The sequence below is a fragment of the Salpingoeca rosetta genome (assembly GCF_000188695.1).
Source record: "Salpingoeca rosetta unplaced genomic scaffold supercont1.2, whole genome shotgun sequence".
NCBI classification, from domain to species: domain Eukaryota; class Choanoflagellata; order Craspedida; family Salpingoecidae; genus Salpingoeca; species Salpingoeca rosetta.
The window spans coordinates 1,339,829-1,353,494 of record NW_004754932.1 but is presented as its reverse complement, the minus strand read 5'-3'; the positions used below and the strand labels follow the sequence as shown (position 1 = coordinate 1,353,494).

The 13,666-nt window shown below is 54.6% G+C and overlaps 2 protein-coding genes across 2 annotated transcripts; both read right to left on the bottom strand.

Annotated features, from left to right (window-relative positions):
* Positions 1 to 747: 747 nt before the first annotated feature.
* Positions 748 to 9,595, bottom strand: PTSG_00868 (uncharacterized protein; the record flags this gene model as incomplete). Its single annotated transcript, XM_004998279.1, has 25 exons — positions 748 to 885; positions 1,246 to 2,064; positions 2,289 to 2,462; positions 2,623 to 2,826; positions 3,082 to 3,162; positions 3,466 to 3,570; positions 3,764 to 3,838; positions 4,090 to 4,143; positions 4,373 to 4,446; positions 4,780 to 4,912; positions 5,103 to 5,198; positions 5,467 to 5,580; positions 5,795 to 5,873; positions 6,093 to 6,178; positions 6,373 to 6,472; positions 6,660 to 6,720; positions 6,951 to 7,020; positions 7,272 to 7,435; positions 7,632 to 7,721; positions 7,873 to 7,930; positions 8,148 to 8,247; positions 8,471 to 8,664; positions 8,943 to 9,011; positions 9,170 to 9,242; positions 9,513 to 9,595. 25 exons carry the CDS (start codon positions 9,593 to 9,595, stop codon positions 748 to 750), a joined length of 3,294 nt encoding a protein of 1,097 aa, XP_004998336.1.
* A 446-nt stretch (positions 9,596 to 10,041) lies between these two features.
* Positions 10,042 to 12,430, bottom strand: PTSG_00867 (uncharacterized protein; the record flags this gene model as incomplete). Its single annotated transcript, XM_004998278.1, has 4 exons — positions 10,042 to 10,190; positions 10,484 to 10,723; positions 10,984 to 11,098; positions 11,372 to 12,430. The coding sequence occupies 4 exons, from the start codon at positions 12,428 to 12,430 to the stop codon at positions 10,042 to 10,044; spliced, it is 1,563 nt and encodes a 520-aa protein (XP_004998335.1).
* Between the last annotated feature and the right edge of the window lie 1,236 nt (positions 12,431 to 13,666).

Here is a 13,666-nt window from a genome sequence, read left to right as displayed (position 1 = left end):
CCATGTGGCACATGGTGCTATGCGTGTGCGTTGTGTGTGTGTGTGGGTAGGTGTGGGTGTGGATGTGTGTGGGTGCAATGTGTGTGTGTTGGTGTGGGTGGCGTGGGTGGGCTTGTGCGCTTGACGGTTTTATGTGCACATGTGACGATCTCGTATGCCCACCGCCCTCCCCCCCTTGGGGGTTGGCCATCGCGTCACTTGCTTGGCTTGCACTTGGTTGCTGTCTGTGGTGGTTCCTGTGTTTAGGTACACACGAGCGAGTGTTTGGAAGGATAATAAAGCAACTTTTAACTGGACACGTACAGCTGTGCCGTGATTTCTCAGACTGTTCATTGCATTCTGGCCGTCTCAGGCGCGCACTTCAACCACGACAACACGCACGCATACGGCCGTTGAGACTCAAGAGTCTGTTGTTGTTTATTGTGTGAGAAGATGATGTGAGACGAAGGCGGACGCCACATGCACGGCCCACCAACACACCGCTCCTAGAGCAATAATTGAAAGCATTTGTTGGTTGAATATTATGGTACATCGAACCATGCTGGTGAATAGAAGAACCCATTTGTAGCTAGTCAGGGAACCCCAAGCCCTACACCCTCAAAGCTTGCTCGGTATGTACAGAGGAGTGAAGCACACACAGAGGCATAAATCCCCCATTGAAGGCTGACGGCAGGCAACATTGAGCTTCATCACCGACAATTCCATATTCAATGGGAGCCCTCTGAGCCTTCGAAGTGCAGTTGCCCTTCACGAGGACTCGGTGTCTTCCACCTCAATCTCCGCGGAAATGCGGGCCACCATGTCTTGAAATGCATCGGAGAGCGCATCCATCTGATCGGTGACCGCGCCCATGCGGGCGTCAATGTCCATACAGCCCTTGCGAATCTGTAAGAACATAAAATACGTCCAAACAACACGCACACACACACGCACATTCATGCACCCACATTCATGCACACGAAAACACGCAAGCCAGCCAAAACAAACAACAAACAAACAAGCGTACCATGTGAGCACAGAGGTTGCAGATGCGTATGTGCACGCGTAGGACATGTGGCATGCTGATCGAGAAGAAATGACACGTGGCGGTAATGGTACAAAACAACATCGCACGGTATCACCAATCCATCCATACACCACAGCCAAACGAACCCACCAAATCCTCCCTACCCACAAGAGAAAGCTAGAAGTAAGCAAGAAGGTACGTTTACAATTGAGAGCGCGTGTCTCCACAAACTCACTCACCCTGACAAGACGGTCGTTGGCTTGAATGAGCAGGTGGGTGACTGCCTCCGTGACAATTCCAATCTCCGTTCGTTTCGCGCGTTCGGTGCCGACCGTGGAAACGGTGAGGTGTCGTGCTTCTAGCTTCTGCCGCAGCCCCGCAGGGATTACATACGGTGTCGGAGACTGCGAGCGGGTGATCCGTCGCCTGATGGGCACCGGCGGAGCGTGGAAACCCGGTTCAAGGTCATCGTCGCACTCGGCAGTGTCATTGCTGGCGTTGCGATGGACGACGGCAGCGTCACCGGCACCGTCCGCCCCAGCAGCGCTCTGGCCATGACCTGCCCACTGTTCCTCACACTCGCTGTCGCCGTCGAAGGACACCAAGTCCAACTGGGATTCGCTGTTGCCATCATCGCCACCCCCATCATTGTCTTGTCCTTCCCGCTCCGCAGCAAGTGGTTCTGGGTCACTAAAGTCGTGGATGGCAGCAGCACCACCACCGCTGCTGCTGTCACTACCGACACTATCGGTACGCTCGTGACCTGCACTTGCGTAACGCACACGCCTTGTTTCGGCGCCTTCTCTGCCTTGCCCTTCTCGCTCTCCGACTGCGTCTATTACCGCGTCTGCACCTGCGAGGGATCGTTGCTCAAGCGCCTCTCGCTGGCTGTCATCCGACATGGCATTGGTGCCAGCGTCACTGCTCGTGCCATCGTCATCGCCAGAAATGCCCATGATCGCCGCCTCCATGTCCAGCCAGTTGGTGTTGGCGCGTTGGCGCGACCGGGTGACAGAGAGCTGTGCATAGGAGTCTGGCAGCTTGTGCGCAGCGTCCTCCTACATGCATGCATGTGCGTGTGTTTACACGTGTGTGTGTGTGTGGGTGAGAGAGCATGTGAGTGTGTATGCGAGAGTATGGCATGTTCGTGGTAGCGGTCATGTGAACCTCGCCATCAGCTCAACACACACGCGCGCGCGCCCATGAACTCACTCACACGACTCAGACACACATGCACCAATACACATTGGCTCACGTAAGCAGGCGCGCATTACTGACTCACCCCTTGCATGATCTGCATGCCCTTCATGATTTGTATGACGGCCTGTGCCACGCGAGTTGTGTAGACGGGCTGTGGCTGCGGTGCCTGGCCATTTAGCAGCCATTCCAGCTTTGGTTTTGTTCGCAGGAGGTAGCGCCTCCACGCAGCCTGAATGGTCATGACGCTGAAGGTCACCTGCAATGCGGCAGTGCAAAAAACGTGCGTGAGGATAAGCAATCCCTCTTGCCGGTGCAGCATCTTGTTTGCTGCAGTTGCTACATGTGCGGAGAACACATGCAGTTTTCACTCCAAGCGAGCTGCAGTGCTTGCCTGTCATCAATTCACCATCCCCCACCTTGCTGATTCGCGCGTGGAAGCATTCCCTGTTGTGTTTGACGAGCGAGTGTGGGGTAATATCCACAATCAGGCGCTGCTGAAGCTTGCAAGCAAACTCGTAGTGGTAGGAGGTGGTTCTGTCCGACGGCCAGTAGTTGTCGACACACCGCGGCACGGTGTTGCTGTGCTCAAGGATGCCTCGCTCCACCAGGTCATCCAGCTCCTGTGGTGCAAATCGAGGCGAACGCGACAGACAGCAGCGCATGTGATCGACGGTGGCAGCGACAGAAGAACGTGCATGAGAGTGAGCACGCAGTTGCACAGGTGCGTACAACATGCAAACAAGCACACAACCAAGACAGCGAGCAAGCATGTACGCAAGACAATGAGCAAGCGAGTACGCACACACACACATGCAATGGTTCTGCAACCACATTATTTCCATGGGTGATGGCACATTGGGCATCAAACAACTCACGCGCTGCAGGACGTGAGCCGGCGATTCGGGCAGAAGTGCTTGCACCATTTCCGGCGAAAAAGCAGGCATGACAGCCGCAGTCTGTGTGTGCGCGTGCGTGTGCAAGTGAGAGAATGGGGGCGTGTGTGTTCATGTGAGTGGAAAGCACGAAGCGCATGCATGAGGTGTGAATGTGGGCATGAAAGTGTGTGTCCAAATCAAGCACAAGAATGGACGAACAACGCGTTTAGCGTCGATATACACACGCACATACATACAAACCACACGCGCGCACATACACATTCACAAACACAAACACAATCACACACAGGCAACGGCAACACACGGTGTTGCACCAGAACGTGGCCAGCAGATCATGTGCACATCAAGCGTGCCATCTCCGACCTTGACAATCAGCTGCAGTCGCCCTCTGAGCGCTTCGTAGCTGGAAAGAAGACACTTTGCCATGTCCTCCGTCACTCGCACCTGCCCAATGTCCTTGGTCACAATCTGAACAGGAAGGCAAGTGCATGCACGTGTGTGTGTGTGTGTGCGTGCGTGAGTAAGATTGTTGCACAAACGCCGTGCTTGTGAGTGGTGCGGAGCTTGACGCGGCAGGGCAGAGCAGAGCACGGTGTGGTGCAGATGGGCTATCAAGGAGACACAAGAACGAGCGCACATACACACATTCATGTACACTCACAGCAATGCGACCGGTCTCCCATTTCTGGATTGCGGGTCCTGATCCAGGCCCGCAGGCGTTGGGGCTGAACATGAGCTGGCATGACGCCAAGAAGCAAGGCAGGAAGAGCAAAGAGGGAGGCGGGGGCGAGTGAGATGATAGGGCGGTCAAGTCAACACCAGCGCACACAACACTGCGTACACACCCACGCACACACACACACACACACACGCACGCACACACATACACACGCACACAGCACCAAACGAATTTACACAGCCACATACACATTGGGGTAGGGAAGACAACAGACAAAGCGTTGAGTAGCAGGTGTAACAGAGACATACAGAGATGGTCTTGTGGATCATCCAAGGGTGGCCGCCGCAACGCTGGTCGATGAGCTGTTGGTGGCGGCGGCGGTGGTGGAGAAGAAGAAGGAACGGATGCAAAGGAGAAGGGGCGTAGTGAGTACTCAGTGCCGATGGACAATGTTGTGCGATCACGTCTTCATGTACAACAACTTTCCGCGCCCGCGCACACACACATACACATGCACACACACATACACATGCACGCCCACGCGATCAATTGAGACAGGGGCATATCATTTCATCGCGAGGAACGTCCAACCTGTGTCACAGGCGGAGGGATCGAGGCTGGAAGAACAACAACATCCTTCGGTTTCATGAAACTCATGCACTGTGCTGCCCAGCGAAGGCGTTGCTTCTGCTCATGTGCAACACCCACACGCACACACACGCACACGACCACACCGGTCAGTTTGATGCACATTTTTCGTACGGTATCAACATAGCACATAGTTGGAATGGACACGTATTGACACAGGCATACACTGGCACACACATCGGCACACACATACACACACACACACACACACACACACAAAACGCAGCACACACACACACACACACAAAACGCAGCACACACACACACACACACACACACACACACACACACACAAAACGCAACACACACACACACACACACACAAACACAACACATACAAGCGCACTGACTCGCCTTTGTCAAGAGCTTGAGGGGAAGAAGGGTGCCGGCGCTGACGGCGCGGCGCAGCACGTCGTAGCTGGCAAAGGGGCTGTCCTCGTTGTGGTGCTCAGACATGACCAGGATGATAACCGGTGGCGATTCCTGCGCAAGCGTGCACAACCAAGAACCCGTGCAGGTACGCGTGAGTTTGGGCAATATGACGATGCAAATTCGAATGGAAGCTCTTGGCAAGGTTGCTGCAGAGTGAGAACTGTATGGCCAAGGGCAACAACCCAGTATTGGTGCCGATAACACACACAATGGCCAGGTTGCATTGCCGCAAGCAACGCACCAGTTCGCCGCTGCGATCACAGCAGTGGGCGGCAAGCCGTTCCGTGACCTGCCACGAGTAGTGATCAAGGGCACCGTGTCCATCGTGTTTTTGCACCTGCGTCGTCACCACCAGCACCACCAGTAGCAGCAATGGCAAACGAGAAATGTGGTCGTGAATGCGAGCAAAACCACAGCGTCAAAAATCAACACAGCTGCGTTCAACCTCAAGCTGGCACACGCATGCATGCACGCGCATGCACACAAGCGTGAACACACTCGCACAGCCACTGAACACACACATACTCACACACACTCACACACAGCCACAAGCATGAACGCACTCGCGCATGCAAGCAAGTGCAACAACAGGAGCATCAACGTACGTCCAGTCGAAGGGCAATGAAGGTTGGAAAGAGGCTGACAAACCCCAACATGACGCGGACAATCAACGACTCAACATCCGAATCGCGGATGATGCTTGACCGTCGCGTCGATTTCTACAGTGCAAGCATGCGAATGACGAGTGTGAATGCATGTCCGCAAGTGCGCGTTTATGTGAGAATGTGCATGCGTGGTTGTGTATGGGCTTGGACGTGTATATACAGAGTATAACGAATGTCGTTCAGCTTCCAGAACACCGTCATCGCCACAGTCACAGCCATCACCGCATTAGGCCAGCGTCAACTGTACACCACACCATCAGGAGCGTACCAGTGGAGGGTCCTCGCGCGGGTCAAAGTGCTCAAATTCGCTCAGCACGCGATCAACCGCAGGCAGCGTCCACGTCAGGCTGCGGCAGGTGTGGTGGTTGGTTGGTGGTGATGGTGTTTATTGCAGCGGTGGCGAGCGTTAGAAACGTGGCGAAAAGGTTGAAGCTGATGTACTGAAACAATGTCAATCAACAAACGTCACACACACACACACACACACACACACACACACACACACACACACACACACACACACGCTTGTACTGGCAAGGGTTTCAGGGTCGTGTGCACACACGTACTCAATTTGGTCGTCAAATGGCTCCAAGCACTCAATCACCCATTTCCTTAGACTTTGCACCCCAGCATCCTTTAGCCTCCGAAACGCCTGTGATTGCGCCGTGTTGTGTGTGTGTGTGTGCGCACGCATGAATGATTGCACGTTGTGAACCATTTGCTGGGAACAAGCAAACGCACACGAAGACACACACACACACACACGCGCACACACGCGCGCACACACACGCACACACACACGCACAACGTCCACACGTACAAATAGGACATGTGGTATGGTCTCACCGTCTTGAGGACTTCGCGCCATATTGCCCATTTGTTGTCTGATGCAATGCAGGTGGAAATGTTGCGACGCGAGCGGGCAAGCTGTTCTGTGCCATAGTCACTGCACGCACGCACGCACACACACACATGCAGGTGAGATGCGTGTACGCCATGCTATTGTATCACGCATAGAGTGAGTGCGCTGTACAATCACTAGCATGTGCACACATGTAAATGTACATAGTCACATGAAAATATGTGCACTGTTGTACACACATGCGTGCAACCACAGTGAAGCGCGTGCTTACCCGATTTTGATGACTTGCGATGGCGACGGCGAAATCACAAACATTCCCAACTTCTTTGCCTCTGTCAACAACGAATCAGCAGCAACACCATTCGCACCAAAGACAGCGGGAACACCAAGGTGAGCGTGAATTCACACAAACACGCACCCATGCACACACTCACTCAACACACACGCACACACACACGCACGCACTCATGCACACAAACACAAACACAAACACACACAAGCGCACTTGCTCACGTGCTGGTGTGGGGCAGCACGAACTGCGTGCATGAATTGCAATACCGACCTTGTGTGAGCTTCATTGCGACAGGCGTTGTGCCCATCGCAACATCTGCCTTGACGTAAAGCAGTCCACCCTGCATCACAGCAATATGTACGCTGGCGCGTCACTCTAGCGAATTGCGACGGCTGCCGCTGGCACATCAAAACACACACACACACACTTGCACACGCACGCACAAACTTGCACGCACAAACTTGCACACACATGTACTTGCACGCACGCATGCACACGCACACACACACTTGCACACGCACACACACACTTGCACACGCACACACACACCTGCACACGCACAACACACGTGCACATACGCGTGACACCCACTAGTTTGTCGTAGGTTGAGCGGAGCATCTTGAGGCCGGCTTCAATGTCCTCCTCGCGCCCAAAGAGCATGTTGTCCATGCGTGCAGGCATACCCGTTGTCATCCACACCGATGTGTTGTCTTGGAGTGGGTGGGGATGGTATGCCTTTGCTCGTTTGGAGAATCCTGCACAGAAACGTACGTGGAAAGCGTTACGGTCAACAGTGGGGGTTGAGTCAAGGTTGGCGTTTGTCATGCATGTGAATGTGCGTGTAAACACGCTTGCATGTGCGCGTGAGCGTGTGTGTATCTGTTGTGTTCGACAGGGAAGCACAACGTTTTGTGGCATGGGCCAACAACGAGTGAACGAAGCGCGTGTTACCTTTGAGGGTAAGATCCTCCAGTTTGTCGTACTGAAAGGACGGCACCTGAATCTTAACTGCCCGCTTTGTTGTCTCGTCAATCACAACCCCTACCACACACACCATGTGCCACACCACGAATGAGGAAGAGCATACAGCGTGCGTGTGTTGGTGACAGATGCAAACAGTTGCGACTTATACATCTCCTCACACACATCAAGCCAAATTCAATGTGTCACGCCAGTTGCGCGTGTCTCTCACCGTATGCCGTTGCCGTGACCATGAGACGCGCGGCCTTGTTCACGCTGTCACCCATCACCTGGAGTGTGAAGTGTGTACGTTGATGTGATTTCAGGGCGACACGAGCGCAGAGCACGATAGGGATAGACAGAGACAAGGAGACACAGACACACAGACACACGCACAGACACAGACAGGCAAGCAGGCAGACACGCACACGCACACGCACACACACACAAACACACAGGCAGACACACACACACACACACCGAGACAGACACAAACAAACGGCGTACGGTGTATTCGTGGCGCTGGCGTGAGCCGATGATGCCAGCAAAGACGTGACCCGTGGCGATGCCAACAGAGGCGTTGATCGTCTGCGTTGTGTCCAAACGCCTGATGTGTGGCGCAAACGGGTGGGGGAATTGACGGTGGTGGAGGTGGAAAGGGGGCTGTGAGTACTCAAAGCGCCATCATGTGTGGATGTTCGGATGGGTGGTTGTTTGTGTCCAGTGCAAGTTGGCTTGGGCTCGCGGTCCTGATGACCGCCTTGGGTTGCAATCGCACAACACAGGACCATGCACACGTCTGCTCAAACACAACAGGGGCGCGGACTTACGGCACATCGTTTGCAATGTCAATGCCTGCACGCACGGCGCGCGCTGCGTCATCCTGGTGCAGAAAGGGCGGAAGTCCAAACACAACAAGGGCGAGGAGGCCCTTGTCATCCACAAGCAGCTTGTTGACCACACCTTCATAGTTGAACACAACTCGCTGAAGCTCTGTCATCAGCAGCTGCGCGTTCTTTACAGCCTGATGGGAGAGAGGCGTGGTGTGTCGTGGGCGCATGTGCGTGTGTGGGTGTGTCGTGGGTGCATGTGTGGGTGAGTGAAGTGAGTGAAGTGAGTGAAGTGAGTGCGTCATACGCGTGTGTCAGTGTGGACAAACTTGCTGCGCCGTCAACGTGCGTGCGACTGTTGCAACCACTTCCAATCATGGAAATCACACCCACGCCCAACAGGTGCCAGGTTCCACCACTACTGTCACCATCACGCGCCTCGCAAGAGCAACCACCACGTTGAACCACTCACCGTCATGCACGTGCCGTTGGCGTCTGGATCAAGTGACAGTCCTGAGATCTTCACAAACATCACGGACACCTGGTGCCAAGGGTGGCGATGCATCGGAGGGATGACGCTCATGTGTGAGTGCTTGTGAGTTTTGCTCGTTGTGACAGACTGTGGTGGTGCGTGAATGCGTGTACGTGTGCATTGTGTCCCTAGATATGCGTGTGCTTGCGCGCACGTGTGCAGCGCACCTGTCTGAGCTCGGCAATGTCGTATGGTTTCCTGCTGCGATCCATTTTCGCACGTACCACCTTGGGCACATATCTGGCGCAATCATGGTGGATAGTGGTGGTGGCACAAAGTCAAATGAATGCGTGAGCATTGCATTCGCACGCCACAGCAGAAGCATACTTGCACAGACAGACAGGCGGACACGCGGACAAGCAGACAGGTACGGAGAGCTGTAGTTGTGCTGCATAGCGCCAACAGCCTCCGATGCTAACAGCGACCGATGCTAACATTGAACACCATCGACACACACGCACACACACACATACACATCTACGCACACACAGGTGCAAACGCTGCGGTCACCTGCTGAGACGAAAACCGAGCGCGTGGGAGAGGACAGGCTCCTTGAAGGCGTGTATTTGAATTCCAGTCTCATCTGCGTTCATCAGGCGTCGGAAACTGCCAAGATACCGCTTTCACGCGAACAAAATGCAAACGGTCGCAAGAAGCAGTGCGTACATGAATACGTTGGAGGTTTGTCGCAAAGACGAAGAACATCGGACTGGGCATGAAACCTCTCCAATCATGAAGGCTGGTTTGGTGTCACACTAACACGTGCAGACATTGACATAACATGCGCGTTTGCCATGAGCACTACGTGCGTGTGCTCGCAAACAGCAACAATACATGCGTACTCACCCCAGTCTCTTGTTTCGAGAGTGCAATTCCGCCTGTCAAAACAAACCCAAGCAACAGAAGGGCCAAAGAAAGAGGCACAGAGAGGCAGAACAGTCAATGCGAATGCGTGAGTGGTTATGCGTGTGCGCGTGTGCGCTTGTGTGTGTGTGCGTGTGTGTGTGTGTGCGTGTGTGTGTGATTTCATTTTCTGATTCTATGGCGCGTGCAGCTGCCCCACAACACTGACAGCAACAATGGCAACATCAGCAGGTGATGTTTCTTCACCTTTGTGCACGGCCGGTACAAGCGGCACCACGTCGGGTTGCGTGAACTCCGCAAATGTTCCCAGCAGATCTACAACCTCTGCAAGCGGTTCACAGGCCATCGAAAACACGCGTGAATGGTTACCGGAAAGAGCAAATAAGTTTGAATGTACAGGGGTGAACAACCACGCATGCATGCATGAACAAGCACACACGCACACACGCACACACACACACACACACACACACACACACACACACACACACAAAAGTGCAACCACGACCACGACCACAGACACAAACACAGTCACATTGACACACGCACACACATGCATGTACAACCTCCTCCCTAAACACACACACACACACACACACACACACACACACACACACCTGGGGATGCGACGACTTGTCCAGACATGGCAGCGGGCTCCGAGATGGAGATTTGTGTGAGCGGGGGACCGGCGAGGACGTACTCCCACGAGTCAAAGACGCCACCAACTTGCATGGAGGTGAACGAGCCCGCGCCAAGGCCAATATGGAGGTTGAGCTCGACGCGCTTTGCCGGGTCTGGATCGTCAATGGCGACATAGGGGCAGCTCTCAAGCATCTTCAGCGCACAGATGGCCGCATCTGTCGTCGAACGCAACACGCGCGAGTGTGTGTAAGTGAGTGCGTGGGTGAGTGAGTGAGTGAGTGAATGAATGAGTGGGTGGGTGAGTGAGTGAGAAAGACGGGCACAGACGCAGACATAGAGAGAGAGAGAGAGAGAGAGAGAGAGAGAGAGAGAGAGAGAGAGAGAGAGAGAGAGAGAGAGAGAGAGAGAGAGAGAGAGAGAGAGAGAGAGAGAGAGAGACACTCACACACACAGACAGATGCACAAATGCACGTACGTCTTGCGCAGAGGGTGAGCCCTGCGTGCATGTCGCGTGTTGGAGCGACGTCGTCCTTGAACCAGACAATTGTCACCGCATCGCCAGCAAACTTGATTACGTCACCCTTGTACTTCTGCTCGCATAGCAAAACGAAGCAGCATCATATGCACACATGTGCACGAGGTCAAGGTTGTTAGACGTGTGTGTGTGTGTGTGTGTGTCTCGTGGCGATACAAGCTAGATGAGCAACAACAAACACACACACGAGCATGTACATATACTCCCCTTAACGCAACAAACACACACACGCACACGAGAACACACACACACACACACACACACACACACACACACACACACACACACACACACACACGCACACACACACACACACACGAGAACGCACGTGTGCGATGTCAATGATGAGTTGGAAGAAGTCTTTGAAGATGTCGCACAGCTGCTCGGCGCCGTCCTTGCCTTTCTTTGCCAACTGTGACGTGAGCTTGGTGAAGCCAGAGCAGTCTGCAAACAGCACAGCACCGTGCTCCACCGTGCCGTTCTCAAATGGCGTGTGCGTGTCCAGGTGCTCCGAGAGGAAGCGGTAGAGCATGCGTGGGACGAAGCGGTGGTACGGCGGCGCGCCTGTGAAGAACACCTTGTTTGCAAAGCGCACCCGGTCGACAATGCGGCGAAAGTTGGCCCGCGTGCGCTCGCGTCGTGCATCCTTCTCCTCCTGCGACAGCTCGCGCGTGCGATCTGGGCGCGTGGTCACGCTGCCGGACCGAGACCGCGGCGTGGGCAGGTGCCCGCCAAACAGCACGTTTTCGTCGCCATCATCGTGGCTGTCGTGCCGCACGAGCTCAGACCGGAACCGAAGTGGCCTCGGCCCCAACCTGGCAACGCCAGCCGCGGTCCAGGTCTCAACGCGCGTTGGTGGTATTACAGCCTCTTCCTCAAACTGCGAGTGCGGCCCTTCGGAGCTCGATGTCGAGAACACGTGGGAGCTTCGTCGACGCACGCGCGCAGGTGGTCGCCATGCCTTTTCCTCCTCCTCTTGTTCTTGTTCTTGCTCCCCATCCTCCAGACTGTCATCTTCCTCATCCCTTCCTTGGCTGGCGCTCTCGTCGCTGTCATCCCCAGATGAGTCTTCTCTCGTTTCATCGCTGCCGCTGTCGCTTTCAACGTGTTGATTGTGGTTGCTGTGGTTGAGGTGGTTGATGTTGTCACCGCTGAGTTGGTATGGATGTTGGTCGATGCTATGGTCGTGCTGGAACTGGTAAGACTCGTCCCTGGCATGCACGTGGGAGCCACCCATGAGCAGTGGCGTTCCCGCCATGGCCTGCGTGAACATGTGCGGCATATCCTTGATCTGCGTCGGGTGGAAGGAGAACGCGTCGTCGGGTGTGTTCAGGGCATCAACGGCGTTGGACCGACGAAGGCCACTCGAGCGCCGACGCGGTGTCATCTTCCGTGGTGGCCGAGGTGCAGTGCCGCTGACTGGGCTGTGTGGGCTGGTGGCCTTCCTCCGAGCTGAGTGATGGTGTTGCTGCCGATGCTGCTGCTGCTGTCGTGGCCGCGATGGCGTATGCGCGTGCATGTGTGGGATGATCAGAGATTTGTGCGTGTGTGTGAGTGTGTATGTTGATGTTAGAGCTGGTGACAACCACGGGTTGGTTGGAAAGCAAGACGGCGTGATGTGGTGCTTGTGTGTGGTGCTTGTGTGTTTGTGTGATGTGATGTGGTGCTTGTGTCTTTGTGTGTTGTGTGCTGTGCAACGGTTGGGCCACGCAGATGTGGATTGTGGACGCTGCTGGATATTGTGTAAACATGTAGTGGATGATGATGATGATGGCTGGAGTGCAGGTGGGTTGGGTGGTTGGGGTGGATGATGGTGATGGTGTGCGTGTGTTTTGTGTGCTTGTGTGTGATTGTTTGCAAGATGATGATGCGATTTCGGTGACGAATGGTGGCGTTCCAAAGTCACGAAGTGAATGTAAAGAGCACGACTTACAGTGGTGGTGTGTGGTGTGTCGTCGTGTTGCAGTGATTGTTGCCGTTGCTGCTGCTGCTGCTGCTGCCGTTGTTGTTGAAGTTGTAGCTGTTGTTGTCCTCGTGGTTGTTGCGAGAGTGACAGCGGCGGAGTGGTGGGAGAGGTGGTGGCTGTAGTCCGTGCTGCCGCCTCCAGTGAGGACGCATGCCCCACCTGCATGGAGAGGAGCCGTCCCTACAGCTAGACAGCTGTACACCTCGACAGCACACCACTACCAAAGTGCACACTTACAGCAACGGCACGTGTGTGTGTTTGTGTGTGTGTGTGTGTGTGTGTGTGTGTGTGTGTGTGTGTGTGTGTGTGTGTGTGTGTGTGTGTGTGTGTGTGTGTGTGTGTGTGTTTACGTGTGTGGTTTTCCGTGGCTTGAGTGGCTTGCCTGTTGGCCAGCCTATCCCCAACTGCTCGCTCTCTTCCGGCCGTCTTATTGCTCCGCCCTTATCGACTACACCTGGCACCGCCTGGCACCGCGCAACGGTATGACGCAAGCCTCTGACGTCAGAGGCCGTCTCCAGTCCATGAGGGTGCACATGTGACAACAACGTGGGAATCGTGTTTGCTGAGTGTTTGTCACGTGTCACGTCATCACACACACACACACACACACACACACACACACACACACACACACACACACACACACACACACCACAC